Below are 25,567 nucleotides of genomic sequence, written 5' to 3' on the forward strand. Positions count from 1 at the left end.
CTTGGCTAACTTCTCTCGTTACTTGGTCTTTCCCCACTGACATACGAGTTTGCTGCTGGGACATAAATCAGGGGAAATGATGAAGGAAACCAGTCTTGTGCCCCATCAAAGGAGCCAACACTTGCTTTAATAGGACCATGCAGACAAGCCTAAATAGGGCACTTAACAAGCATGTGGTTTCTATAATACCAGCCCACATCTCTACACCCTGTTCGTGTTGCCACTGGCAAACCCCTTTGTCCCTTGCACACCACACCTGCTTGTAGCCACAGAATTAGAAAAGCGATCATGATACACCACCAACACCATTTCTGGGTTGGATCAGGTCTGCAGAAAAATTAGCTCTTGGTAGTGCTCAGAAACTGCATGAACTCTTACACACAGCCATGGCACGCACAAGAGTAAAGCACAGAGACCCACGACACTGTGTCCACACAGAATCACACAGAAGTACCAAACTCAGTCCAGGTCCCACAGATGCTCAAAGATCCTACATGAGGGGCACCTGCTAAAATACCAGGCCTCAGGCTGGGACAAACCATACCACAGGGGTTTTGATCCTAATTTGAACCTTGACAAAAGGGTGTTAGCAACAGAAAGCCTATAGACCCTACTGTCCTAAGCAGAAAGCACAGAACCGAGGGAATCCCAGCATGGGAGGCAATTCAGTAGTGCTCTGCCTCTTTTCTTTGGCTCCAGAAATTCCCCAGAATGGGATAACTGTTCCATGAGCAATCCTTTCTAGCACGTTCGTAATACAGCTGGTCAGGAAACACAGTACCCCCAACCACTAGGTCAGTCACTACATTTTACTCTTCCTAGTTTTTCCTCATTTGGTTTAGATGGGATACAGGCTCAAAGGGAAGACTCCACTGCATCGCAGAAGGCATTAGGAATGGCTGATAGAGAACTTGAGCCTCTCCCCAGACAGTTACCCTAAGCTGAAACCTCTTGAGAGCCCAACTTCATCTGGCTGGATATACAATCAGATTGGGGATTGTCCAAGTGTTTTACACCACGCATTAGACATCCACGGGAACTCCAGGCAGAGCCATGACCATCTGTGCTCATTTAAACATTTCTTGACAGAGGAGGGAGTGTTAATCCCAACATCCTGGCCAAACTGCAACATAGGCAATCATATTGTGCTTTGTAACATTCTCACAGTGGCATACATCAGTGTTTTCCACTTCATGGTACCGCTACAACGGTACCACGGTGGCCCAACACAGAAATGGCTACATTGCCATGGGAGAACACAAGTCCCCTGCGCTGAGCCCTGCAGCGTTACTGTCGGCTCTCCTGCGTTGCTCTGTTCTCCTTGCCGTGGGTGTTCAACCCCAGCACGCTTCACGTCCAGTCTTCTACCTCTACCTGCAAGAGGCCCTCACTTAAAAATCTGCCTGGCATTTCTGACCAGCACACATGTTGTTACAATTACGACTGGACTGCTCGGCTCCGGCATAGGGGGAACGTTAAACCGGCACACTGGCACCCATCAAAACATTTGCGAACTTCCAAAGTGGAACTGACACCATGGTAGTGGTTTATATCACACGTCAGAGAAAGGCTTCATAACTCAGATCAAACAATTTAACTCTTGAACTCCCTGTCTAAAGAGAGCGACCAAATGCTGGGCTGCCTATTGTTATTTCATACGGCTGTTTCATGTGGCTTCCAGCCAGTTCACTTCTTTTTGCAAGCTCAGAAGTTAAAGACAGATAGAACTGGCCAGAACTTCAATGAGGGACTTGTAAGAGAACAGAAACTGCTGAGTCTAACAACAGCATCTTCCCTGCTAGGCAGAAACAGCACCAGCGCTATCAGGATGACAAGAGAATTTTTCAGCTTTTATGTAATTTTGTTGAATAAAAAACTTACTCCCTTCTAGGAAACTCATATTCTTAAGTAGCTGTCAAAAAGATCTTTGGACTTGTAATTTTTTTCCTTTTTTGGTTTGAGGAGTTCAAACAATAATCTTGTGACAACAAGGTGCAATCAGTAGGACTATTTTAACCACATTTTAGCCTACTGGAGAACCACAAATTATATGCAAAATGGTATGCATGTGCTTCCTGTAAATACCATTACAATTCAACTCTTCTGTCAGATGCTCTCCTCTATGTCCCCTGATGAGCTGAATACAACTGTAATGAGGAACAGACCTATCCACTAGGACTTAGAATCTCTCGAAGAGCAACTGGGGACAGCTGCAGAGGATGGAAACAAGAATGGTATAATTAAATTATTATTGCACTTACTGGTATCCAGTTTTGAAAACAATAATCAGGTTGCTACAAGCTGTTCTGCAACTGCAGACAGAGCAAAGGAAGTCAGTCACAATTTTCTCACAATACAATCAAATCTTCAGCTTTTAGGCCAAGTCTCCCAGCAAAGTAACAGGGCACGCAGTGTATCAGCAGCAACAGGGCAATGCTTCATACATATCTCAAATGTTACTTTGGAGTTTCCTAACTTTGATCAGCCCTGATGATTATGAGCGGCTTCTCTAGGAAACAGATTGATCCCTCTTTCTCCTCTGTATGGGAGGCACCAGTAGAGATTTTCCACTGCTGCCTTGGGCCACAGTTGGTCGAAGAGACTCCTGCCAAGCTGTATGAAGCAAAGACATGGCAGGTTACGTTTTCATGTTTCGGAACAGCCTTTTTCAAGGTTTTACTTTCACACAGAGGCAAACTGCCAAAGGATGTATCTGATTCTGTCATTTATCACCTCCTGTGGAAAAACAGTCTTGGATATGTGTATTAGTATCAGATATCACAACTGAAAGCAAACACACTGCGTAGAAGATGCACTGATTTATTAATAGAATAAAAATGTAGTGATACGTTTTTCCACTATTAAAGCCATAGAGACAATCAGTGTCCCATTTATATACTTGATGGCATCACTCGGTAACTCATTCATAAACTTCGACTGACACATTCAGGTCAGGTATTACTGAAACCATTTCCACAACGAAAGCAGCCTTCCTCTTACAAAGCGGGTAACTATGAGCGCGGTCCCCACAGTCTGCAGCTGCACTAGGTCTATGGGAGGTTTTTCTATGTCCTCTATTTTAATGCCTGAGACTTTCTCCACCTGGAATAGCTTTTTAAAGCCTTTCAACAGCAACAGAGCAAACCAGCTGAACTTCTTGTGGGGTGCAAACCTGCTCCTAAGGCAAGAAAATTAATTGAATATTACACAAAACCAGGCTCATTTCCAATATACTGTGGGGATTTATCCATTACAAGACCCCTGGCTAATTATTGGAACTTTGAGGCAACTAGGACAGAGAAAAATGTTTGTACTAGAACAGCTTTAATTGTAACATACTCTTTAGTGTGTTTCTACTTCTACATCATACATTCTCCAATGTCTTAAACTGTATGTAACCCACCATTTTTGTTAAATCATAGCTGGTGTGATTTCATAGACAATAATGTTATCGATATATAGTTTTGTGTGATCTAGCGTTACCTGAAAGAAATAAGCAAAGTGATAAATAGGAAATATTGCAACTGACTTTGCAAGTTGCTTCAACACAAGAACTTCCTTTAAATCAGGTACAGGCAGGAGTATCAGCTACGAAGACAATCAAAGCAAGCCCCTGGGTTTCTCAGGATTAAAAACCGTTGAAAACTAATCCCTTATGGATATAAAGGAAGACAAACATCCTATCGCAGTTGTCAGGGGACAGGATGTGTTCAGAGGCAGACTAAGTTGTGATGTTTTCTCCTGTAGATATGTCTCTCTTGCACACTGCTTGGAACAGGTATCTGTGATACTGATACACGAAAGCCTTTGGAAAAACTCTACTGTTCACTCCCAAGTATCCTGTTTCAGGAAGGTACAAAGCCCCGTGAAGAGCTGGGCATTAGAACATGAACTTAAACCAGAATGAGGATGACAGATGGTAAACCCCAAATGGGAGTCCTGTGGGAAAAAAAAAGCACCTTTAAAATTTGGAAACAATATTAAAGGAACAGAGAAATGAAGTGCATATTACTGGCACTGTAGAAGCTGAGATATAACATATAGCACACGAGCCCACAGAGGGCTTGTGTTATCATCCATAACCAAATGCCTTATTTGAATATAGTAGTCATGTAGCAGAACAAGCCGGGGAGTTTCCTGGAGTCACATTTACTGCTTGAGTTTGGCTGTCCTTGGTGAAGGATTTGGTACCAGAGTTTTGAGACTGAACCAACTGTTCAGAAATAGCAGGAGAAACAACAGCATGGTTACCATGCTCACTCTTGCGCACTGTAACACTAGGAGTGGGGTTTTCCTTAGCTGTCCCAGCGTGACTGTGTGACTGGCTGGCTTGTCTCCCTGCTTCTGCCTCCTGCTGCTGCAGCATCCGCTCCACCTCTATCTCAAGTTCCAGATTTTCCTCATCTGCCTCCACTTCCAGCTGCTGCATTAACTCCTCCAGCTTCCTGGCCTTGCGGAGTTCATTCTGCTGTATGATCGTGCACAGGTGCTCCGTGAGGTGCTCCTTAATCTCCGTCTTGTGTTGGAGGTCCAGCTTCGCTGCCACATACTCCGACTCAGCCTTATCATATCGCTTCCTGCAAAATCATCATTATTTCTAGTGGGTTAAATCTCAAAGCACTTTACAATCTGACACATGGACAGATACTTTAAGCATCCCTGAAACGCAACGTGCTCTGCAATGCATTATGCCAGTTATTCATGACACACTACTACATTAGTAAGAGGGAAGAAAATAAGTTTGAATTGATCAAATCATCTCCTCTCGACACACTAGCCTCCACTGCTGCCGTATTCCGAGAGTTAATTTGCTCATCCGAAATCTACAGATTGAATCACGAACAAGCATTTTGACTGCCTGTTTTAAGAGATGCATCTCTAGCAGCAGAAAGCAACCATCAGAAACTGTAGTGATTTCAGGCTTCTAATGAACACCCATCTAGCGAAATGAAACACTGCAAAACAGTTTTGTTTTTCCTAATCCAACCTTCCACCCAACAGCTACAGATGCTACAAGGGTGCTATACACATTTACATTCGGATCTGGTCTAGAAGCATACTCTTCCGGCCACCCATATATATGTTCAGAAAATCACGAGCAGCACAGATTGAGACAGCATATGACATCAATAGTGATCACAACTTTTGCGTGGCAACAGATGTAGAATTTTATTGTAAGCATCTCCCCAACACACACCTCCTGCCAATCTGCACTTCCTGTCATGACAAATATAGCAAAAAGGAAATATTCCAGATATTTATTGAGGTTAACCCACCCAGGATATCTAGCACTTAAATGCTGCTGTCCACATTAGTGATGCATCTTCTGCTACATTCAGTGAATCTGTACAATAACTCTGATTTAATTAATAGAAAGATAGATGCAATCTTGTTCATCAGGAAAGGGAACATGCAAAAGCTTTTGCAGAATGACTACACAATATTCCTTACAGAGCATTCATAAAACTAATTATTAGTAAGGTGATTGAATAAAGAATCCAGCTTTTTTATAAAACCAGATTCAAATATCTGGTTAATCATAGCAACAGAAAGATAGAAGAGGTCCTTTGCTTAGGGAAAGAGGAGGAAATTAAGACATAGAAAAGCCTTCGCGAATATGTTCTTTTATATAATAATCACAAAACTTTGACCCAGCTGTAAAGGCTATGTCTGCAGTGGACAAAAGATGCCCACTTTTCCCTCACAAGAAAGTCAAGATTTCCCTGGATCAGGTATCTGAAATGGAAAAACTAATGCTATGCTGGAAATGTCTGCATAGTTAAATCTTTGGCCTGAATTCACGCATATTCTTCACATCATATTTACAAAAATTCCATTTCACAGCAATTGTCAAATGTCCCTATGTAGGTGCTCAGGACTATTTAATGTTGCACTTTTTGACCCACTGAAATTACTTGCGTTTTAGCCCTAAAATATAAGGCAAGAACTAAAAAATTACTTAAAAAGTCACCACTTAAAAGTAAATCAGCTTTGGCTCATAATGCATAAAAACTACAACACTGAAAGTACCTAATGTGCATTTCTCCCTCACAAAAACAAAGACTTACTAAGTTCATGAAAGTCAGTAAGTATTTCGTAAAGTTTATCCCCTTCATCCTACCAGCATCCTCTTTTGCTATGCTCATTAAAAACTGCTTTTCAAGTGTCAGAGCTGCTTGTGCTATCTGCTCTTTTGCCATTAAGTATTTCAAATAGACATAGTATTCCAAAATTTTGGTAAGGAAATTTCCAGGAGCATTTAATGGTTTTAGAAACCAGACTTAAACGTAAAATACATTGAAATGTTTTTCCTCATGAAGATATGAAATTCTGTATTCATATGCACCCAGCTCCTGAAACTACATTTAATCTTGGATATTTCAAATTATAATTACACAAAAGAATTCCTTATTTTTTAGCTACCACTGCTATTTTTTTAACGACTAATTACCATGTTTATGGGCCTGTGGTCAACATATACCAGAAGTCATAAGGAGAAATACACGTTTAACACATTGAATAGTGAACCAAAAACCGCAACCGAACATTTCCATTTTATTAAATGGCTGCATAAACATGCTGATGTTTATCTACTGATGTTGTGGTTTACCCACAACTAATGGGGTGTTCCGATTAATTTCTTGCATTTAAGGAACTCATCAGAACCAGAGTGATTAAAGGCACATTGTGAGGGGTGAAAGCTTGCTTTTTCCTTCAATTTTTGGTCCCAGTTCCAAAAGCACTTCAGCAGTGTTATATGTTTTAAGCTTAATTGGTCCCATTGATTCCAACAGGACCAAAGCTGTCATCAACAAGCAAGTTTCCCTGAAAAGGACTTTAATTTTAAGACTTTAAAAAAAAACCTCCTTCCCCCTGAGAAGACATAAACAACCTTGAAACAATAAAGCAGGGCTTATGGACAACTGCACAGTTAAAGCAGCAAGTATGTCTCCTGACAGTACGAAGCTGGAAAGCAGAGTCTGCAGTCAGAAAACCTATTTCAGTTTCCAGATTTCGAGGAAAAAATTAGGAAATAAACCCACACTTTGACCTCAAGATTTGAAAGCCCCCCAGACTGTGACCACTTTAACTACACATTATTACGATGACATAACTCCATTACTGGGTCAGTGACAGGAAACAGCATTTTGTCCCTCCACTCGGGCAGGGCTATTCCCTCCTCCCTGGCTGTCACTTACCGGGCATAGGAGTAGTCCAAACTGGCCTGATCAATGCGGTTCCGCAGGATGCCAATGTCAGCAGATACCATGTCATCCAGAGCTTGTAATTCCTTCTGAATCCTTTTTAGTTTCACTGTTTCAGCTTGAGTTCTTTTGGATCTGCAAAAGGAAGATGCATTTATTATTTTTTTTTCTTTTCAAGCCTCTCTTCTTGACATAATGGGCCCCATTTCGTTTGCAGAGCAACTTCTTTAAGAGCTATTCAGAAGGTTTCTCCTTTATGGTTTAAGACTTTTGATCTTTTTTAATATCCACAGGGATCTAAAATGCCTGCTATTAGAGGACTACAGCAAAATTACGTAATGACTATAATCAAAGTGCCTAAAATGGATTGTGTTTCTTCACTGTGGAAACACACAAGAAGCTGCTGTATCGAAGTAGTTCTCAGTGTAAGGAAACAGGAAATGGCTTGGGGGGAGCGAGAGGGGGAAGGGTATTTAGCCCTGCAAATATCCCCTTTCAAAGAAGCCCAGTTAGTAGGGGCCAAAAAGTCACCTAACCTAAGCTTGATTTCCATTTTGTAAAATTATTCCCAAAAGGCCTAGCCAAATCCCAATGAAGTCAATGGAAAGTTTTACATCAAACACAAAGGATTTCAATCAAGCCTTATGTAACCTTTTTCAACTCAGCCTATTCATTCCTAAGTTGTGAAAACTAAATGTTGCTAAGGGCAGCAAGCTTTGATGGATTTGATTCCCAAGCAAGCTAAGTAACTTCCAACAGGCTTTTACACCAGGTCACCTCACTGTCGTTCATCACCACCAGCAAAACCATGCTTTCCAGGCATGGCTTTACACCCCAAAGCAGGGACTGGAAAGCAAGACTAGATGTGTAGGCAGTGACACTATCTCTCCTTAGATCAGCTGATGAAGGTGGAGAGAAACAGACATCCTGCAGTATTGTTCAGAGCCTGAAGAAGGCATTTGAATGTCAGACATAACTCCCCAGCTACCACCTGCCAAGTCCTCCTCTCTCTTCTCACGCTCTGCCTCCAGAAGGGATAACCCAGCCTGGTGGTCAAACCCATGTTTGCTGTCCTACAGTGACTCAGACCAAACATACTTGTGTTTTATTTCTGCCTGGCAAAGGAAAGGAAAATGTTCAGAACCTCAAAGAGAATCTTCTGCACAGTATCTGCGGAACACATGGCTATGTTCACCTCCGCTACTCAAGAGCTTTGATGGGCAGAACATAATATATGTCTGAGAGCACGGCAAGCCTGAAAGCTTCACATGTCCTTCTTTGATCCAGTGTTATCAGCTGCTCCAATATCACTCTTTACAAACCTTGCCTTCCCTGTAATCTTACATTATCTCGGTGGTCAACACTGTACAACGCCTTAAAGTCTGGTCACCTGAAGAGCAAGGGTTAACAACTGTAATGATGTGAATTTTTCTAATTTCTAATCAGCCAGTGGTAAAACAGTACCTTCTTAAACAAAGTTGATTGTCCTTTCTTTTCAACACTTTTCACTTCCTAATAAGCAAGAATCAAAAACCCAAACAGAAATAGCTATAGTTTACCTTCATAGGTTAGGAATCAAATAAACTTCCCTTAAATGCAGTGAAAACAAATCAAGAACAGAACAGGGATGAGCATCTGAACACCCCAACTTCCAAACATGCCCTTGGTAACAGGCACAAGGACTTCAGCTAATTCTCAAATTGTGTAATAACTTTTCCATCTGCGTACAGAGCTGCAGCTTTGGAAGTGTGAAAAGCTTAGTCACAACCTCCTTGCCAGCACTTGTCATCAAAGGGAAATGTCGATCACAGCTGCTCACTTGTGAAGCAGTACATACAGAGCACAGTGAGGAGGAAAAAGAGATTTAAATAGAAGATACGCATCTGGTTGCAGATGAAAAGCAACCCCTTCCTCAGCCCATGCTGCAGCATAGCCCCTTACCTCTCAGCAATAGCTTTGGCCAGAAGTGCCTTCTTGCGTTTATTCTTCTCTTCTATCAGCCGCTGCTCTTGTTGTAGGATTTCCCATCGTGATTTTTCCTGCCTGCTCATTGACAAGAAGATCAAAATTAATAGAAAGTTCATTTCTCTCCCTGTTCCCCAAATGACACAAATATTCACCATCATATTTCCTGGAGCAAACTTTAAAAATGTCAAAGAAACAATAAACAGGTTTTGGTTCTGAGGAAAGAAGAATCATCTGCAAGAATGTCTGCAAGAAGTCATTCAGACCAATAAAACATTTCCAGATGAAATCTGCTGATCAGAACAAAAATCTTCACAAGCAAGCAAGCTGCTGGTTCATTCAGCTTTGCTGGAAGAAAGAGCATACAGCACTTTTTCAGAAATGGATGGAATTTTTCATTTAAAGGATGTGCTTCCCTACTAGGTAGAAGCAGTTTCAGGTTTCTAACTGGCTGCTACAAGTTGCCATCTGTTAGTCTGCCAGCACAGCCTCTTTTTTTGGAAATGTTTTTTCCACAAAACAGAACCTTTCACAGGTCTGCTTGACAATACAGCCCTCAAATAATTAAACTGATACAAATGAAAGGCTGGTAAAAGTTACAATGAGAATGAGCAACAAGGAAGAACAAGAATTCACTGCTGCCACCAGAGAAAGAGTTCTATAGATTCAATTTCCCAGGCTACATCTACTAAGAGATACAATCAGCCCCAGTGGATGGGAGGCAAGGTCTCAGGTTAGAGGGAACAACCTGCATCAACACAACTGGGCAGGATTAAAGATAAACAAAAAATGCTTTGCCACTTTTCCACCCTGTTGTGTTCTTCATGCCCTCTCTCAAGAAGTTTCAGCTTAAAAATACCCAAGTAACTCAGCTATGTTAATCCTAACACCCATTTGTGCACGAGTATCTCTTCAGACTTCTCCTCATCACTCTATCCCTAAAACTTTATATAGAGAAATATTTTTAATAAGATTCAAATTCAGGTGCACAGGCTGAGATGAATTCAGCAGATTCAGGGGGTGGCTGTTGCAGCTAAATGTCATTTGCTCCCCACAGAGTGAAAAACTCCCCTGCAAAGCTTTAGCTACCTCATTGCCAAATAGCGCCTGCATTTTTCACCACTAGGAAGGAGCTGAATAGCCAGTACTACTGGTGAGCTGCACCCACACAAGAAACTTGGCACTGCTCTTCAAAGTGCTCCTGTTTTGGTGAAGGGACGGCTATTTGCAGGTAGGTGATCCCAGCCAGGAGCCAGGCAGGTAAATGGCAGGCAGCGTGGCCAGCAGCTGCAGCCTTTCAAAGCTCATCTCTGCAAAACACAGCTTCCTGGATCCTTTTGAGTTTCAAATTTGAGAGAAGCCACACGCTGCTTCTCCACACAAGTGCTGCTGAATGCCATAGTCCTGCCTCTCCAGCAGGAAGCATCTTCAGCCCCCTGTGAGACCCTACCGACAGATCTGACAGAGATAGGGTCTGGCACACCATACTCGGAAAGCTGCTGATCCCTGGTTTGGGGAAATACAAATGATGCATGGAAGTTTGGTGGCCAGGTAGCATTTGTTGGTTATATTAGGCTGAGAAGTTTGGACCTGCATAGGAACTCAAGGCTGCAGCAGTGTTGTTAAAGTGTTTTAAAAATAAACAATATGCCCTAGAAAAAGAATTCGTTCTTTTGCCCCTCACTTTCGCTTTGCCCGCTAAGGAAAAAAGGAAAATTAGCACTCAGATACAGACAGGAAAACAAACATGAAGGGGTAAAGCCAAGTTAATTTGTCATATTGGAAATGCCTGCTCCCTCTAGCATTTAGACATCAGCTTCCTTTTATAGGCTATCTCAGTTCTGGATGATGAACCAAGTAACTGCCACATGCAGTCAGACTCTCAGAGCGCCACGTTCAGTACTGTTTTCTTTCCCCCTCTCACATGCGTCAGTTTGATGCTTCTGAGGGAGACAGGCACCCCACTGTGGGCTGACGCACAGGGTGAGAGCCTTGAGATTGGTCTCATCTTGAATCATAAAAGCTAGAGAACTGCTTAAACCTGAAATTTTACCTCCTTACCAACACTGTTGGCTTTAACAAATCTGCAGCAATACTGTAAAGGGGAACACAAAGTTACACAAATCACAGCATATCTACTCCTAGAAGGACTTTTTGTTGTGGCTGCTGGCTGGTCTACACAGCATGAGGGTGAGATTAAGTCTTCATAAACCATGAAGACAGTCCTACATCTTGGGTGCTTTATGGTGTACAGTCCCACTGCCATAGGAGATTATCTGAAGACAGCACAGCACATATCTGCATGGATTACACTACAGAATTTAGTCCTGAATCAGGTTGAACCCAACTCGAGATGAAAAACAGAGGTTCAACACAGAGGAAGCAAACATGATCTCTCAAACCTTCCAATTAGATACAGAAAAGCTCACTTTACTTCACAACAAAAGAATGAATCCATACAGAACAATAAAACCCATCCCTTGATTTTACCAACTTACTAACAATTCCACTTTCTTTTTCTCCACTTTGGAGTTTGGCTTTGCAGGGTGGGTCTGGGCACTGTCACTGCCATTACCGGGATCTACCGGCGTTACTTCCTTCTGCTGGTCTCGGTTGTCACTTTGCCTTTGATCTCCTGCTGAAGGAGGGTGAGGTGGTGGCGCAGGCTGCTGAGGATGACCAGGCTTCTGTTTTGGTACAGAAAGCAACTGCTCCGGAGGAACAGAGGCTGCTCCACCCTGCAGTCCCAGCTTCTGACATTGCTGCTGGAGGGCTTTTACTCGTTGCAGTTGCTGCCGACTCTTATTCACAGTGTGGGGGCGATGCTGCTGCTCTGAGGGGTCATACAAGTCTATCCATGGATGAGAGGAAGAAACAGGATTAAAACCACATCTTGAGATCAACGACAGACTCTGTGAATTATCTTTTCTGGGCAAGCAAACTGGTGCAAAACCAACACAAGGGGAAGACATGCCAAGGTGTCAAGGGAAGGCAACATGGGGGAAAAACCCAGGAACCTGGACGTGTTTTGCCAGCCTAAGAATCCGGAGTTTTAAAGGATCTGAGCATCCGAAATGAGGAGAGGGAGGAATAGGGGGCCTGGAGTGGGGAAACTACAGGCGAAACCACAGGTAGGAGTGAGGCAACTTTCAGTGGAATAATGGGGATTAAGGGCTACAAAAGGGTTTCAGGCATGCTGGTGGGCAAACCGGGGATTTATAAAAGTGAAAACCAGGGAAGAACAAGGTGACAGATAGGCAGGGGAGGCCAGGCACGGGAGTGAGGTAGTGGACAGACAGATGTGGATGCAGGAGGAGGGGCTGGGGAGTCTGGAAATGGGACTGCGAGGTTGTGGGTGGCGAGCCCGAGGGGCCGGACGGGAGGCCGAGGGGAGCGGTGAGAGACGGGGCCTGGACGAGGGTCTGGCTGGGGGAACGAGGGGCTGCCTGGAGGAGCCGAGGCGCTTGGCGGGGGGATGGCCTGGATTAGCTGGGAGGATGCCGGAGGTGGGGATGCAGGGGGCCGGGGCACCCGGGGGGGTCTGGGGGCACCGAGAGGAGGGGGGGGAGCTGGGGGCACCGGGGGGGCCGATACGGTGCCGAGGGCCCGAAGGCTCCTCCGCGCCGCTCCCGGCCCCGCTGCGCCCCCTCCCCACCCCGCTCACCGGGGTGGGCGCCGCGGCCGGCCCGGCCCCCAGTCCCGAGCCCCGGCCGTACCTGAGCGCTGGCCCCGCAGGCGCCGCAGCTCCTCCTGCGAGAAGCCGGCCCAGGCCTCGGCCATGGCGCTTCCTCCTTCCGCTGACGGGGCGCGGCGGCAGGCAGGGCCCGCGGCTGCCCCGCCACCGCCGCCCGCTCCCCGCAGGCGAACGCCGCGGCCAGCCCCGGCCGGCAGCGCCGCGGGGCCTCACGCCGCCACGGCAACGCGGCGGGGCGGGGAAGATGGCGGCCTGAGGAGGCGGGGAGGCTTAGGCCGCGGGTGAGCAGCCACCTCGGGGAGGGTCGCTGGGCTGCGGAGGTGACAGGGGCCTCAGCCCGCCCCCGGCTGCCGCCTCCCGGGGGGCGGCGGGTCCGTCAGGCCGCGGCGGAGCCGGGCGGGCTGCCGTGGGCATGGCGCCGTGCGCGGGGTGCTGCTGGGGGTGCGCTGCCCCGAAGAGCTCAGGCAGGCCCAGGTAGTGAGGCGTAAGTGGAGAGGAGAAGCCGCTCCCAACTACAGCAGACTTCAAGGAGCAACACCACGGCCCCCCTGGGCATTTCTGATTTGTGATTATGTCGTTGGGCGAGCGGGTGAGGTGCCTGCTGCAGCGCATCTAGGGCTGTGTTCGCGGGGACCTGCGTGGTGAGGGAGCTGTGAGGCAGGGGCATCCGCACAGCTGGGTGCTGCTGTGCTTCATAAGTTACAGTGACACCACTGTGAGGAAATCAGCAAGGAAAAGTACTTACTAATTATTTTTTTTGTCCATACAGGTGCTTCCGAAGGTCTGCTTTGACCACTATGGACAAGGTTGCAGATACATACTTCCATCCTTAGGTATAAACTGAAAAGATCCTGCAGCATATGGTGATATTCACTCGGTAGCCATGAAAATAAGTTTTTTTCCAGCCACAAACTCTTGTGGCTGCTTTAAGCCTCTCAGAGGTCTTGCAGATGAGCTTACCTCCCACCGGGAGAAAGCTGGCTGGAACACAAGGGCACGAGCCCCAGGCTTAAGTGAAGCAGTCTGGGGGACTGGAGGCTTAAATAATACATCATTGGCAATAAAACAAGGACATTTTCAGTGCCTAACAACATCCCTCCCCATTTCCAATCTGTAAGGGATTAGTCAAGCTCTGAAGTATTGCTGTCTCCCAGAGCAAACTCATAACTCGATGGCCATGTATGACTTTGCAATTTATCATAGCAGCGCTTTTAACAGCTCCTGCGTGACTAATGCGTCCCATAAATACCAGCCCCAGTCAGAGGAGAAGCAGTCCTGAACTGCCACTCACTGGCAGGCGTTAAGTGTTTCTGATCAGACTTGGCTGAGTGCCTCTGGGGGACAGAAGTGCCATCATTTTTCACCCACAGCTCAGCTATAGGCCTTGATACCGAGTGGAGGCATCATGGGCATCCAGCAGAGGAGAAGGAGAGCTCAATTATCAATCGGTTATCTCAATTCCGTCCATGCTGACCAGCAGGTCCTTCCTAGGTGAGTCTGGGGCAAAGGGATGCTGAGCAGCCCTCCAGACAGAGTTACGGCTTCCTCTGGGAAACCTGACTGAGCATAGAAGAGATCTGAAAAAGAACTGCAATCCAACCTTGACTCAAATGCTCTCAAATTCCAGGGAGTCCAGACGGCAGAACCAGGTGTCAGCTTGAATTTTACAATGAATCGGTGTTGGCCAGTCCAACAAGGGTTGGCCTACAACAAGGTGTAGGCACCTAATTCCCTTTCAAATGCCAGTATAGGAATCAGGAATCTAAATCTGTCCTGATATCTTAATCACTGTAATGGGCTGTACCAAACCCACAGATAACCGACCAAATGTGTTTTGTAAACCACAAACACCAGATCTCATTCTTGAACCTTACTTCTTTCTTCTTTTCCAGGTTTTATTGCTACAAACAAAAATGAAGCACCATATTAACTTTATTGCTGCAGATATTCCAGGCATAAAACTCCCACGTGTTTTATAGAAAAAGTATAAAGACTTTTGAGTTGTTAACTATAACGCTATAGGCAAAGCAACAATCCATTTTAACAGTTTCCATCAGCCAAAGGTTTAATTACCAGCCGTTGGGCCAGCTTTCTCCAGGAACAATTACAACACAGTGAAGTCATTTCACGGGGCATTTACCAACAGCAGATTTAGAAAAAGGGGGCTGGCCATGTTCTCCAACTGATTAAAGTCCTGCAAGCATAACATGGCACTGAACATTTGCCACCTAGGAATACAGTGTTTTCCAAGCAAACGTTGCTACAACACAGGCTTGACAAGGCCAGATGAAGAGAAAATTTAGAAATGTTCTTTTCCATCCCCTGGACTAATATCCCAAGCAACAACGCAAACTTTCCTTCTGCATATGGGGCTGGATTTCAGTCCTGTATCTTTTTGTGCATCAAGAGCTGCTGTCTTGCTAGCAGACCTGGAGACCTCCGTGAGTGCTGCATCCATTTTGTTTTGGTCTAATTGGCCGGGAGCCTGCTGGCTGTAGAAGCAGCAAGCGCCAACAGATCACAAAAACATCCTTTCTTGTGCAGTTCTCAAATCAGTGTGGAAATGTCATCATGGGCTGGCAAATTAGACTCTCCAGGTCAGACCTCAGGGTCAGACCTCAGATGACATTTCAACCCAGGACAGATGCAATTTGTATCAGGACATAACTTAAATTTGCATTGGTTTAGTTCATACTGCAAACTTTTTGGGTTTTTAAGAGCCAGATAAGCTCCTCCATCAAGGGGCTCCCTGACTTACATTTTTAACGCCATTCTGTTCGCTGCTCTGCATGCTGTCACAGTAACACACAAAGCAACAATTTCCCAGTAACAGACTGAGCTGTCATGTGAGACAGGGGAAGACATGCATGGGGAAGGACAGTTTCCTTTCTGCTTGCGTTGCAGGTTGCACAATCCTGAGGACTTTGCCATATAATTCAAGAGGCCTGGGGAAAAAACATCCTGAAAGAAACAGCGTAAAAAATTCCTAAATCCATTTATTTCTCTTTCTAATGAAAAAATCTATCAGACTGTATCCATGTCAATACCATCCTATCTTTTACCAGAGCGTAATGCAGGCTGGCTTGGGAAGAATCGCCATGTCCAGCCCAAGCCATGGCACTGTGCGAGCAAGGAGCAAGACCTGCCTTTTGAGAATACCTCATGGTTTAATTTGTCCTTTCAGGGATGCTTTTGACATCCGTGCTACAAACGTTTCTTTTGCTGATTCTCTGCTGAACTGTCCAGGCAGCTTCCAAGCCCGAGATGAGTAACGTAATTTCCCAGCGTGGCACTGAAAGCAAGAGGGTACTTCAGGTGTTGAGGCTGCAAACACTTGTGTACGGAGCTGTAACTCCTCTGCAGCCTGTTGAAGGCAATCAGGTTTTGCCCATTTTTCAGCAGACTGTGGGTTAGATTCTGTCTAGAACCTTCTATCAATACTGGTCTCTGTGTGCAATGTTTTTTTTTTTTACTGGTTAAATACCCTGAAGGCTGAGAGCTCTCCATTAGGAAACACCAGACACAGAAACCAAGGTGGAAATTAGCTTGGCTGAGCCTGGCCCCCAGGCCCAGATCCAAAACAGCATATGAGTGCGTCTTTAACTTCAGCCATGTGCTAACGCCCTGTTCTTTAATTGGGCCTCACTGGGTGGATCCAGGGAAGTGCCAGGATGCCTGGCTTGGCACCAGCCTGCTCCTAACCAGGTGCTTGAGGCTGTAGCTGCACTGGGAACCCAGAGCTCAGCCCACAGCAGGCTGGGGCTCGGAGAGCAATGAGATAATGTAACGGTGTTACAGCACCTCAGCTCTGGAGGAGGTTGACAGTGGGTGCTGTGTATTACTCTGCCTCTTGGCTGCTTTATTCTGGGTATAAAACTAGCCAGCAATTCAAACCCCTCTAACACTGCAAGAACACAGCCCTAGCTTGTCCTGCGGTTACCATCCACACTGCAGTAGGCTGGCTTGAGGATTTATGCAAAAAATGCAGGTATATCTAATGGAAATAGTGTTTCTGCTGTAAAATGAATTATTCTTATTCTGGAGTAAGGTGAGAAAGCTGAAGTAAAAGATACAGCATTATTCTGTCTCCCTGGTTTCTGTTCCCTTTAACTGCCCAGTATGTGGGATTAAGTCAGCACTGTCATTTCTGGGACCAAGGCAGTCTCTTGGTTTGTAAGTATTTCTTAGAGGGAAACAAAAATCCACTTATCTAAGGAGCTACTGAGTGAAAAAAAAATAATTGGAAACCTGCTTTTTAAACCATATAAACCAATGGTTTTCAACATCTTTTGATTTGTGGAGCTTTATAACATTTTCTGCTGAAGAGACAGACGCTTATGCAGCAAGTTTAAGGCTGTGACCTTGCTTCCTCTGAGTTACCTTTCACAGGGACCTTAGGGCTAATCTCCTGACCCCTGGGCTAAGGCCATGGTTTGAAGCCACAGCTGTTTTACTTTAAAAGTCCCAAATCTTGCTTCTCAAATCCCAGGGAAAGAGGGAACACGTCCTAGCAGGGCTCCTAGCAGATCTCTCTCCTCTCCTTGCAGGACGCTGCAGGGCTGTCTACGGCACCAGTGTGGCTGGACCAAAAAAAAAAAAAGTCTCAATGCGGCCAAGGGATTGGCATATGAAGACACAGTGCAGGGCTACAGAAATCCATATGATCTTTACCATGGACTCCAGCAGGCTGCAAATTCCCCATGCAGACAATGCTTTTTCTTTCCTGAAGGTGCCCAGGGCTCTCAGGAGCCATCCTGAGGGGAGAGATGGTCCCACAAGCCCAGGGGCTCCCCAGCACGCCAGGGCTAAACCTGCTCCTCCATGCACCCCACGCACGGCTGGTGACAAGAGGAGCTGGGTGGGGAGAGCAGCATGTTTTTCCAGGACGCGTCTCATTACAGTGATATGTTTGCTTTGAAACTGAGCCTCACAACATCTCAACTTTTAAGGCCCCCACCCCATGTTTTCTTGTTTCAACTTTTGAGCTTTTTCCTCAAGATAAATTCAGCTTGCAGAAAACCTGAGCTGAAAGGAAGCTCGGCATGCAATATGAATGCTTTCTTTTTAAAAAAATTAAAATTCTTACTGACATTTTCGGGGTTTTCTTTCCTCGCTGAGACTATTTAAGATACATTTTCATACTGACAAAAGCATTCCTTTGTAATTCCTCATCTTAAAATACCTGCATGAAAAAACCCATCTAAACAGGATTAAAAGCTGGCTAATAAAAGCACCTTAAGAAAAAAGCTGGTAAAATAAAATTTATCCTGACCAGAAATATCTTGAAGATTATAAATTTACCACTTCTGATGGCAAAACCAGAACTGAGCAGTAAAACAAGTGGAAATGAGCAATTACTGATCTATATTTTTGCATAGCTAAATAAATATTTTTGCAGCTAATGACTTTAAAAAGATAATTTCTAAGTAGTTTTAAAATATCTTTAAAAGAATACTTTTTAAAACCCAAGTTAAATATTTCATGACAGTTCCATAATGCTTTTAATTGCATTGCTCGATGTAAAAGTTGTAATTGAAACATTTATAGAGAAAAAGTAGAAAGCAATTGCTTTAATTCTAACCATTTGTGTAAAAATTAGAATCTAACTGTCAAAACAGTTGATAAAACCAGAGATTTGAAGAGAAATTTGCTAAATGTTTGTTATCTTTGGCATAACATGAGTGATTAGAACACTTCCCTAAACAAATTGAATTTCCATCAAACAAACTCATTGTTACATGCTCAAGTGAATGAACTGCCGTTGTTTAGTCTGGATGGGAGAGAAGTGGGGGCAGAAGACATGATAATAGTCTTTAAATATATAAAACACAGCTGTAAAGAGACAGAGCTAATGTCTTTTTCAGTGTCCATGGTAGACAGGTGAAGAAGAAAGTGAGACCCAGGCTAGAGATGAGGAGTGGCTTCCCAGCAGTTAGGGCAGCAAAACATGGGGAGAACTGATTTAAGACCACCATAGATTCTCCATCACCAGATATTTTTAACAATAAACATCTGTTGGGCAAGGCAGAGGAAAGGTCAGCACAGCCCTGGGACAATGAGATGCAGTTTGTGGTGATTTTGGGCCTGTGCATCCCCACACAGGTTCTAGAGGAGATGGGAACCCACAGACACCCCATGGGTGCAGGCTGCTGTGTGACATTTTTGACCTTGCTTGGCTGAATCATTTTTGCTGGCCCATTTGAGACGTTCCTCACCCAACCGGGTGCGCTGGCTGCCAGCTGAGAACTGGCCAGCTCCTGACACTTCTGCCAGCCTTGTTCCTGTGATGCTTCCCACACCATTCCCACCTCTTCCCCCTGCTGTCACAGCCCCATCACCCTTCTCACGGGCACACACATCTGCACCACTGGCCATACCATTTCTGGTGCCAGCCAGAAGCTCCTGCCACCTCTGCAAAAGTCTGTGTGGGGAATCACCATCTTTTCATGGCAAGACAGAAGGACAGATGGCTGCCAAACCCAAGAGCCAGCAGTGCTCAGAATATGTATTTGCAGTAGAGTATTATATGATGTGAAAATCACTTTATTACCATAAAGTGCCAAATATCTCCAATGTGACAGCCGAGTCCAACGTGTGCTGGGGCCAGTTCATATACCTCCTTCCAGCTACGTAAGCCACGTGCTGGAAGATGCTGTCTTCTCACCTCTCCCAGCTCAACGCCACTGCAGCTCAGCAAGTTGGGATGAAACAACTGCCTTCTGCAAGCGAAATGCTGGTGGACCCTCAGGGAGAAACATGGGACCCTGCTCCCATCTGGTTGCATCCCCATGAGGTACCCCAAAAATGCTGCAGCTCGTGTGATGAAGACATAGTGCTGGATCAGTGTACATGGGCTTGGCTCATTTTCAGCCAGGTGGCTGGAGGACACGAGGTCAGGCCATGGATGCAGTGCCAGAGGAGGATGCATGACAACACCTCCCTGTTTTCAAAACAAGCTGTCTGCTCACCTTTCCTCTATCCTTACAGTAAGATACTGGACTTTTCTCCACGGAGTGTTGTCCAGAGCACAACCACTTCCTCCTCGTTCAGGGTCTCTGGAGGTGTCACAAATACCAAGGAAGAATCACCAAGCATCTCCCATGGCAAAGGAACCCGTCTGGAGACAGCAAGCTGCAAGCTCTTCAGGATGCACTTGCTTCACCGCCCCATCCTGCAAACTCGCTACAACAGACAGATGTGCAGGGGTAGGACCTCACTGTCCCCTCAGCTGCCTGGTACTGCCCTGCAGCCATGATGAGAGGTTCGGGGAGCCTGAGCCAGCCAGGTTATCCTCAGCACCACAATCACGTGCTCTGAGACAGCGTGGCCAGTTTTGGGTGCAGCACTCCCAGCGTCACCTTGAACGAACGCTACCTGCAGTGCACCACGTTCGGAGCGCTTGTGCCCGGCCAGCTTGTGCCCACTGACCGAGCTCTGGGGGGTGGTCTTCTGTGTCCACCTACAGCCTTGGCCAGTAGCCACCCTACAGACAACAATGCACTCACAGAGAAACTGAAGATGAACTGAAGAGGACAAACAGATATCCTGAGTTTTGAGAACATGCTACAATTTGGAAGTCTTTTAAGATGAAACATTGCGTCTTTCCTGCAATAAAGTTCACGAAATGTTGATGCTTTCTCTCTGTGGCGAGCACAAAAAAATATGTAACCCCCCATGTATTTATGGATGTTCTTCGTGAGCTGTTACTCACCGAGGCTGGATGTGGGAGGAGGTTTTTCAAAGGATTGCTGAGCTGCTGAGTGCTTGGCTCTCACCAAGGCTTTCGTAGGTGACTTCCTTCCATGGCTTTGGAAAGGCACCCTAGTCAGGTGGTTGCTGCCTTTCACAGTGTTGGTGTAGAAGATGTTTTTCAGCAGTTTCTCTGGGAGGAGAGCTTTTTCTTTCGTTTTTGCATACTGTCATGCCTGCACACTCAACTGACACCCACAAGGCTTACCAAGGCCACGTACTAATGAAGATTTTCAAGTGTCGGTGGCACTCGCAGGGTTTGAGCCATAGCTGTAAAGACTGTAAATAAGCAGGCTGGTGGCCAAAGAGGCTTAGGAGCTCTTTGATGAGGTATCCAGGATAGCTGGGGAGCGATCTGTACCACACCCTGGCTACAAACACTGATATCACACACATCTCAGCCTGCAATAAATGGATAGGTTAATAAAGCAAGTTCAGATTAAAATAGCAGTAACCAAAATTAGACCCTTTACTGCTGCAGCAGTAAGGTGAAAACAAGGATGACTGGTTTCTTCTAGTGGTGGAAAATTCTGGTTTTGGAGCTGAGCTGAAGAGGAAAGACTTAATATAACAAGAAAAGCTCATTTCATTTTGGGTCAACCAAAAATGTTTTGCGTGACCAGTAACAAAATGTTCTGATTTGCTTGGAGACTATTTAATCTTAAAAAAAAATAGTCAAACTAAAAACCACAACTCTTTTCCTTTTAAATTTAGGTCCATTTGAAAATGAAGGGAGTGGGGAAAGGTTGGAAACTAAATGAACTTCGATAAAGCAAACTGGTTCAGCTTGAAAATGCTGAAGTGGAACATTTCAGTATTTAAGGAGGGAAAGAAGGACTTCTATTGTTTTGTCTTGTCATTGACTGACTTTAGCCCAGATTTGCGAGTTATTTTGGTTGCCTTTGTTTCCACAGGGGACTTAATTTTTAGTTGGGGGTTTTGGGGGATTTTTTTTTTCCGTTTTTTGTTTTGGTTGGTTGGGTTTTTTTTTTTAACTAATTTAATACTGTCTTCCAATTCAGTTTGAGGTACAAATGGTACGGTTCAGCAAAGGTTCATAAGAACATGACTGAGCTGACAATTTGCACAAATATCAGGCAGAGCCTTCGGGAGTTTTTTCCTTTGTATTTTAGTTTTTCTTTGAAATTGTACCTGAATTCAGAGAAGCTGTGGGGTCCACAGATCCCCCACCCCTGAAACATGCACGAAGCAAAACTGTCAAAGTCTGTGTGCTCTGCCGTGTAACCTGCGCACCGCAAAAATTCAGATGCCATCTTCAGTCCTGCAAAATATTAAGACAGGCATTTAAGATTTACCCGAGTGATTAAGCATGAGCAGCTTGTAATTGTTTCCAGATTCCTCTCCTAGCAGGAGAAAAAGCTCTGCAATCCCTGTCCACGTGCTCAGTGTAGCAATGCACTGACAGAGAAACTGAAGATGAACTGAAGAGGACAAACAGATATTCTGAGTTTTGAGAGCAAGCCAGCATTACCTATTAATCCAATACGGACTGTTCAACTCAGAAAAGTAGGATTATTTAGCTAGCATGTAGCGGGGTATGTCTGCGTCCTCCCTGTAGCAACACCTGTGCACCAGCAACTAGAAAACCCTCTTAAGTACACATGGTCGGATTCAGTCTGCAATTTTTCATCTGGCTTGGGAGTGTTAAATGAAGATCAACTGTTGAAATCAGCCTCATTGGGGGGAATCTGACTGTGTCTGCACTTACAGAGAGGACCTTTGTCCTCTAGGTTTTATATAAAGCCCCAAAGATTGCAAACTTTCTGCACAAGCCACAAAACAATCCAGTAAGCATCTGGAGAGACTTGCCTCACATCCCAAACTGTTCCCTTCAAGCAAATCTACCAATATATTTTTCCTACAGAGTGTTTGATCATGAAAAGAGATCTTCCCAAACTTGCTCAGGGCTTCAAAAACCTTAGCAACCCCAGCCTAAGTTTGAAGGCAAATTCAAGGGTTTGCCATTGCCTTTGAACACAGCAGGGATCTACTCCAACAGGTTAGATCTCAGGGGCCACGTTGCTCCCAGGATTTAAACCAGACCACGTGTGAAATGGCAACTACCTCTTAATTTTTTTATTTTATTTTATTTTTAAATAGGATAATTTAGGGGCTGTAGAGGTTTTTTATGATTATGACTATTTTAATGGCAAATTCACTGTGCTGCCTTCCCTCCTTAATGAAGCGGACCAGGGACTGGTGCTCAGTTTCTCCCACTTTCTAGAAATAGTCCCTACAAATCCTTTGTAAAAATATAACCACAACCTCTCTTTCCCCTCCTCTCTCCCCCCAGAGAGGGGGCTTTCATCAGCTCAGACCATTTTTCTTCTGCTGCCTCTTTATCTTAACCTTTTCTGAAAGGTTACATTTATTTTCTGAGGTCCGTGGCCAGGACAAGGATACAGAGGATGCAGCTGATTTTTGTCTTTTGAGGGTCACTGTCACCACCACAAGAAGCACAAGCTGGTGTGTGTGTGTACTGTCTCTGAAAACAGACTGTCCTCATCCAGCCCAGTACATTGCCCAGTTCACCCAGTCAGGCCCCCCCCACAGTGGCTGTCATTGCTGCCCATCAGAGCACGTCTTTGTAGCCAGAGCCGACTCCTGCGCTTGGACTGTGCAAACCGTTTTCTCTCCCTCCCGCAGTCCTGGCTATCGTGTGCACATCTGGTTGTTTCTCCGAACCTCTCTGCAGTCATTGCTTCATCTCCGTTCAACTCCCAGCTGAAAACGGAGCTGTTCTCCCCACCCCCAGGACCTCGTCTGCCTCCTCCTCTCTTAGCCAAACGCACCATACGATGGCTTATGCCACCCCTTCTTGTGCAAAACCCTCCGAGAAGGGTCTTTTTCCAGTACAGAAATCTTGGTGCACTCCTTGAGGAGATGATCTCAGATAAACCCACTGCTGGGGAGAGAGGTTCACCACCCTCTGTGGAAACTTTGCAAGGTCTGGTCTTCATCAGATGGGATTTTTTTTTTTTTTCCTTTTAAATATTTGAGCAAAAATGCTTCAGTCTTTACAGTGTGAGAGAGGAGTGAAAAAATACATTGCTGCTGCTACAGTGGAGGGAAAAAATGGGGTTCAGGCTCTCTTTGAAGAGCCCTGGTGCTGAAACAAATGGGCTTCTCTTCTGTAAATTGGATGAGAATGTGATCTCCTCGCAGAAATGGCCTTTGCTGCTTCAGCGAGCTTGGGTGAGGGGCAGCATTTGCCATCTCCTGCCTCAGCCCGTCTCTTCATGTTGGGGCAGTGGGCACCAAATCTGGCACAAACCTCACAGGCTTCAGTGGTGGAGCCGGAGAGGTGGGACATGGCTCTGCCATTTGAGATGGGAGGAGAGACATCTGCAGCAAGGGGCAGAGCTGATGTACAGAGGTGGCAGGCACATATAGAAGTGCTAGCTCCTGCCCGCAGCAGCTTTTAACCACATTTACATGCCAAAGTGCAACAGGGAGCTCTTCCATTGAGGCATGTGCTTGCATAGCCCCGAGATGGTGTTTTACTCAGCAGAAGTCATTTTTTTGCTCATATGGACAGAGGAAGGTTTTCATTTGTGCGCTCACCCATCCGCTCAAGGCCAAAGCCAACTTGGTTCTGGTTTGTAGTGCTGAGTCCTGTTCGTGCTGTTCTCCAACTCCCAGTCTGCCCTGGCGCGCATTGGTGATCTCCGGCAGCTCGTGGTGCCGACAGCGCTCCTGGGCAACGCAGTGGCCCCATCTGCACCGTGACCCAGGGCTCACAGCTGAACGATGGCAGCAGGAATCGCCTGCAGGGAAGATGTTGAGAAACAGACGATGAAAAACTGCATCCCACACCAGCCAACCCCCCTACTCGCTCTTCCACGCACCTACCGAGCGTTGGGTTTATGGCAAAGCCAAGCCTAAAGGGGCCACTCAGCCCCTGTAGCATCTTTAACTATGCTTTTCTAGTCATCACAAACCAGTCCTGGCAGTGCTAGGAAAAAACAGATTTAGAGCAAACCCCTGCAAAGCATCGCCTGCATTTCCCCCACGGGCTGAGGGTCGCTGCCTCCAAACAGCATCGCCTCCGGGAAAACACCACCGCCTCAGCCCCGTCCTTGGAAAGCCATCGGGGAGAACACGGGGCAGGGGCTCGAGGTTAGCACAGCCCCGATGAGGCGCCGGGGATACCTGAACCGCTAATTTGCCAGACGCCCCTGGAGCCTGGCTTGGCAGCCCCCCGCCAGCTGTCACGGCGTGGAAGCCATTAACATTTAAAAATACTTGCAGGAATGGGAGGGTGGGGGAAAAAAATAAATGGTATTTGCGGAGGCCCATTCCTCAGCGCACTTTCATGTGTGCCAAAGTTTGTTGGCATGGCTCTGAGTTTGATAGGGAACATCTGGGCTGCTGTTGCTGCCTGTATATTGGCTTAGGGCAGCGAACAAAAGGGGTTTGTGCAGGAATGCGCGGGGAGGGGTGCAGGGTGGGCGCGCATCAAGGGACGTCTGTGAGAGGCAAAATGCAGAAATACTCTCTGGAGAAGAAAGGCTAATGCACATCCCATGTTTCTGCTTTTTAAAAAGGGATAAAAGCCTTCCCCCCCCCCCCCCCCCCCCCTTCTCCTCTTCCCTCCCCCAAAAGCACACCGGGGTACTGAAGGCGAGCAGGGCTCAGACACAGATCCATGCCCTGCTACCTCTGCACATTCAATTATTGCCGCGGTCTGGAAAAGCAATTGGGCTGGAGGGAGCAGGTTAGCTGGAGAGCGGGGAAGTCCGAACCCAACGGCACGGTGCAGCGCCAGCGCATACTCGAGAGACGACCGGTGAGCTCTTTGCAAGCAGCCCCGATGCCGCTGCAGGGGGGAAGCACCTGGAGACAAACCCCCTTTGAGTGCACCAAGACTGGTGACACGGACCCACCAAGAACAGCGCTGGTTGAAGTTTCCTCCACTTCTGTTGGGAATTCA

At 45.9% G+C, this 25,567-nt stretch overlaps 1 protein-coding gene and 1 long non-coding RNA gene across 8 annotated transcripts; one reads left to right on the forward strand and one right to left on the reverse strand.

Moving 5' to 3' along the window:
* Nucleotides 1-2,804: 2,804 nt before the first annotated feature.
* On the reverse strand, nucleotides 2,805-13,888 carry GORAB (golgin, RAB6 interacting). Of its 3 annotated transcripts, XM_080407438.1 has the most exons (6): nucleotides 13,825-13,888; nucleotides 13,610-13,715; nucleotides 11,673-12,021; nucleotides 9,147-9,248; nucleotides 7,200-7,340; nucleotides 2,805-4,577 (listed from the first exon to the last, which is right to left on the reverse strand). In XM_080407438.1, exons 2-6 carry the CDS (start codon nucleotides 13,689-13,691, stop codon nucleotides 4,109-4,111), a joined length of 1,143 nt encoding a protein of 380 aa, XP_080263564.1. In that variant the 5' UTR covers nucleotides 13,692-13,715; nucleotides 13,825-13,888; the 3' UTR covers nucleotides 2,805-4,108. The 3 variants fall into 3 exon arrangements, with proteins under 3 accessions (XP_080263564.1, XP_080263563.1, XP_080263565.1); XM_080407437.1 differs by lacking the exon at nucleotides 13,825-13,888 and having other exon boundaries at nucleotides 13,610-13,740; XM_080407439.1 differs by lacking the exons at nucleotides 13,610-13,715; nucleotides 13,825-13,888 and adding an exon at nucleotides 12,887-13,006.
* On the forward strand, nucleotides 12,028-16,944 carry LOC308071683. 5 transcript variants are annotated; one of them, XR_013931267.1, is made up of 3 exons: nucleotides 12,028-12,301; nucleotides 13,634-13,697; nucleotides 14,235-16,944. It is a non-coding gene; the product is annotated as an uncharacterized lncRNA (long non-coding RNA). The 5 variants fall into 5 exon arrangements; XR_013931269.1 differs by lacking the exon at nucleotides 12,028-12,301 and adding an exon at nucleotides 13,062-13,145; XR_013931266.1 differs by having other exon boundaries at nucleotides 13,634-16,944.
* Nucleotides 16,945-25,567: the final 8,623 nt, after the last annotated feature.

Source organism: Falco punctatus (genome assembly GCF_963210335.1).
Source record: "Falco punctatus genome assembly, chromosome: 11".
Lineage (NCBI taxonomy): Eukaryota > Metazoa > Chordata > Aves > Falconiformes > Falconidae > Falco > Falco punctatus.

Bases quoted from the DNA above. Each gene is read 5' to 3' on its own strand.
- GORAB (XM_080407437.1), bottom strand. From the start codon at position 13,724: ATGCTGCAGGATCTTTTCAGTTTATACCTAAGGATGGAAGTATGTATC. The intron at 12,022-13,609 runs GTAAGTACTTTT...ATCCATGGATAG, and splicing joins ATGGACAAAAAAAATAATTA to ACTTGTATGACCCCTCAGAG. The intron at 7,341-9,146 runs GTAAGGGGCTAT...TTCCTTTTGCAG, and splicing joins GCCAAAGCTATTGCTGAGAG to ATCCAAAAGAACTCAAGCTG.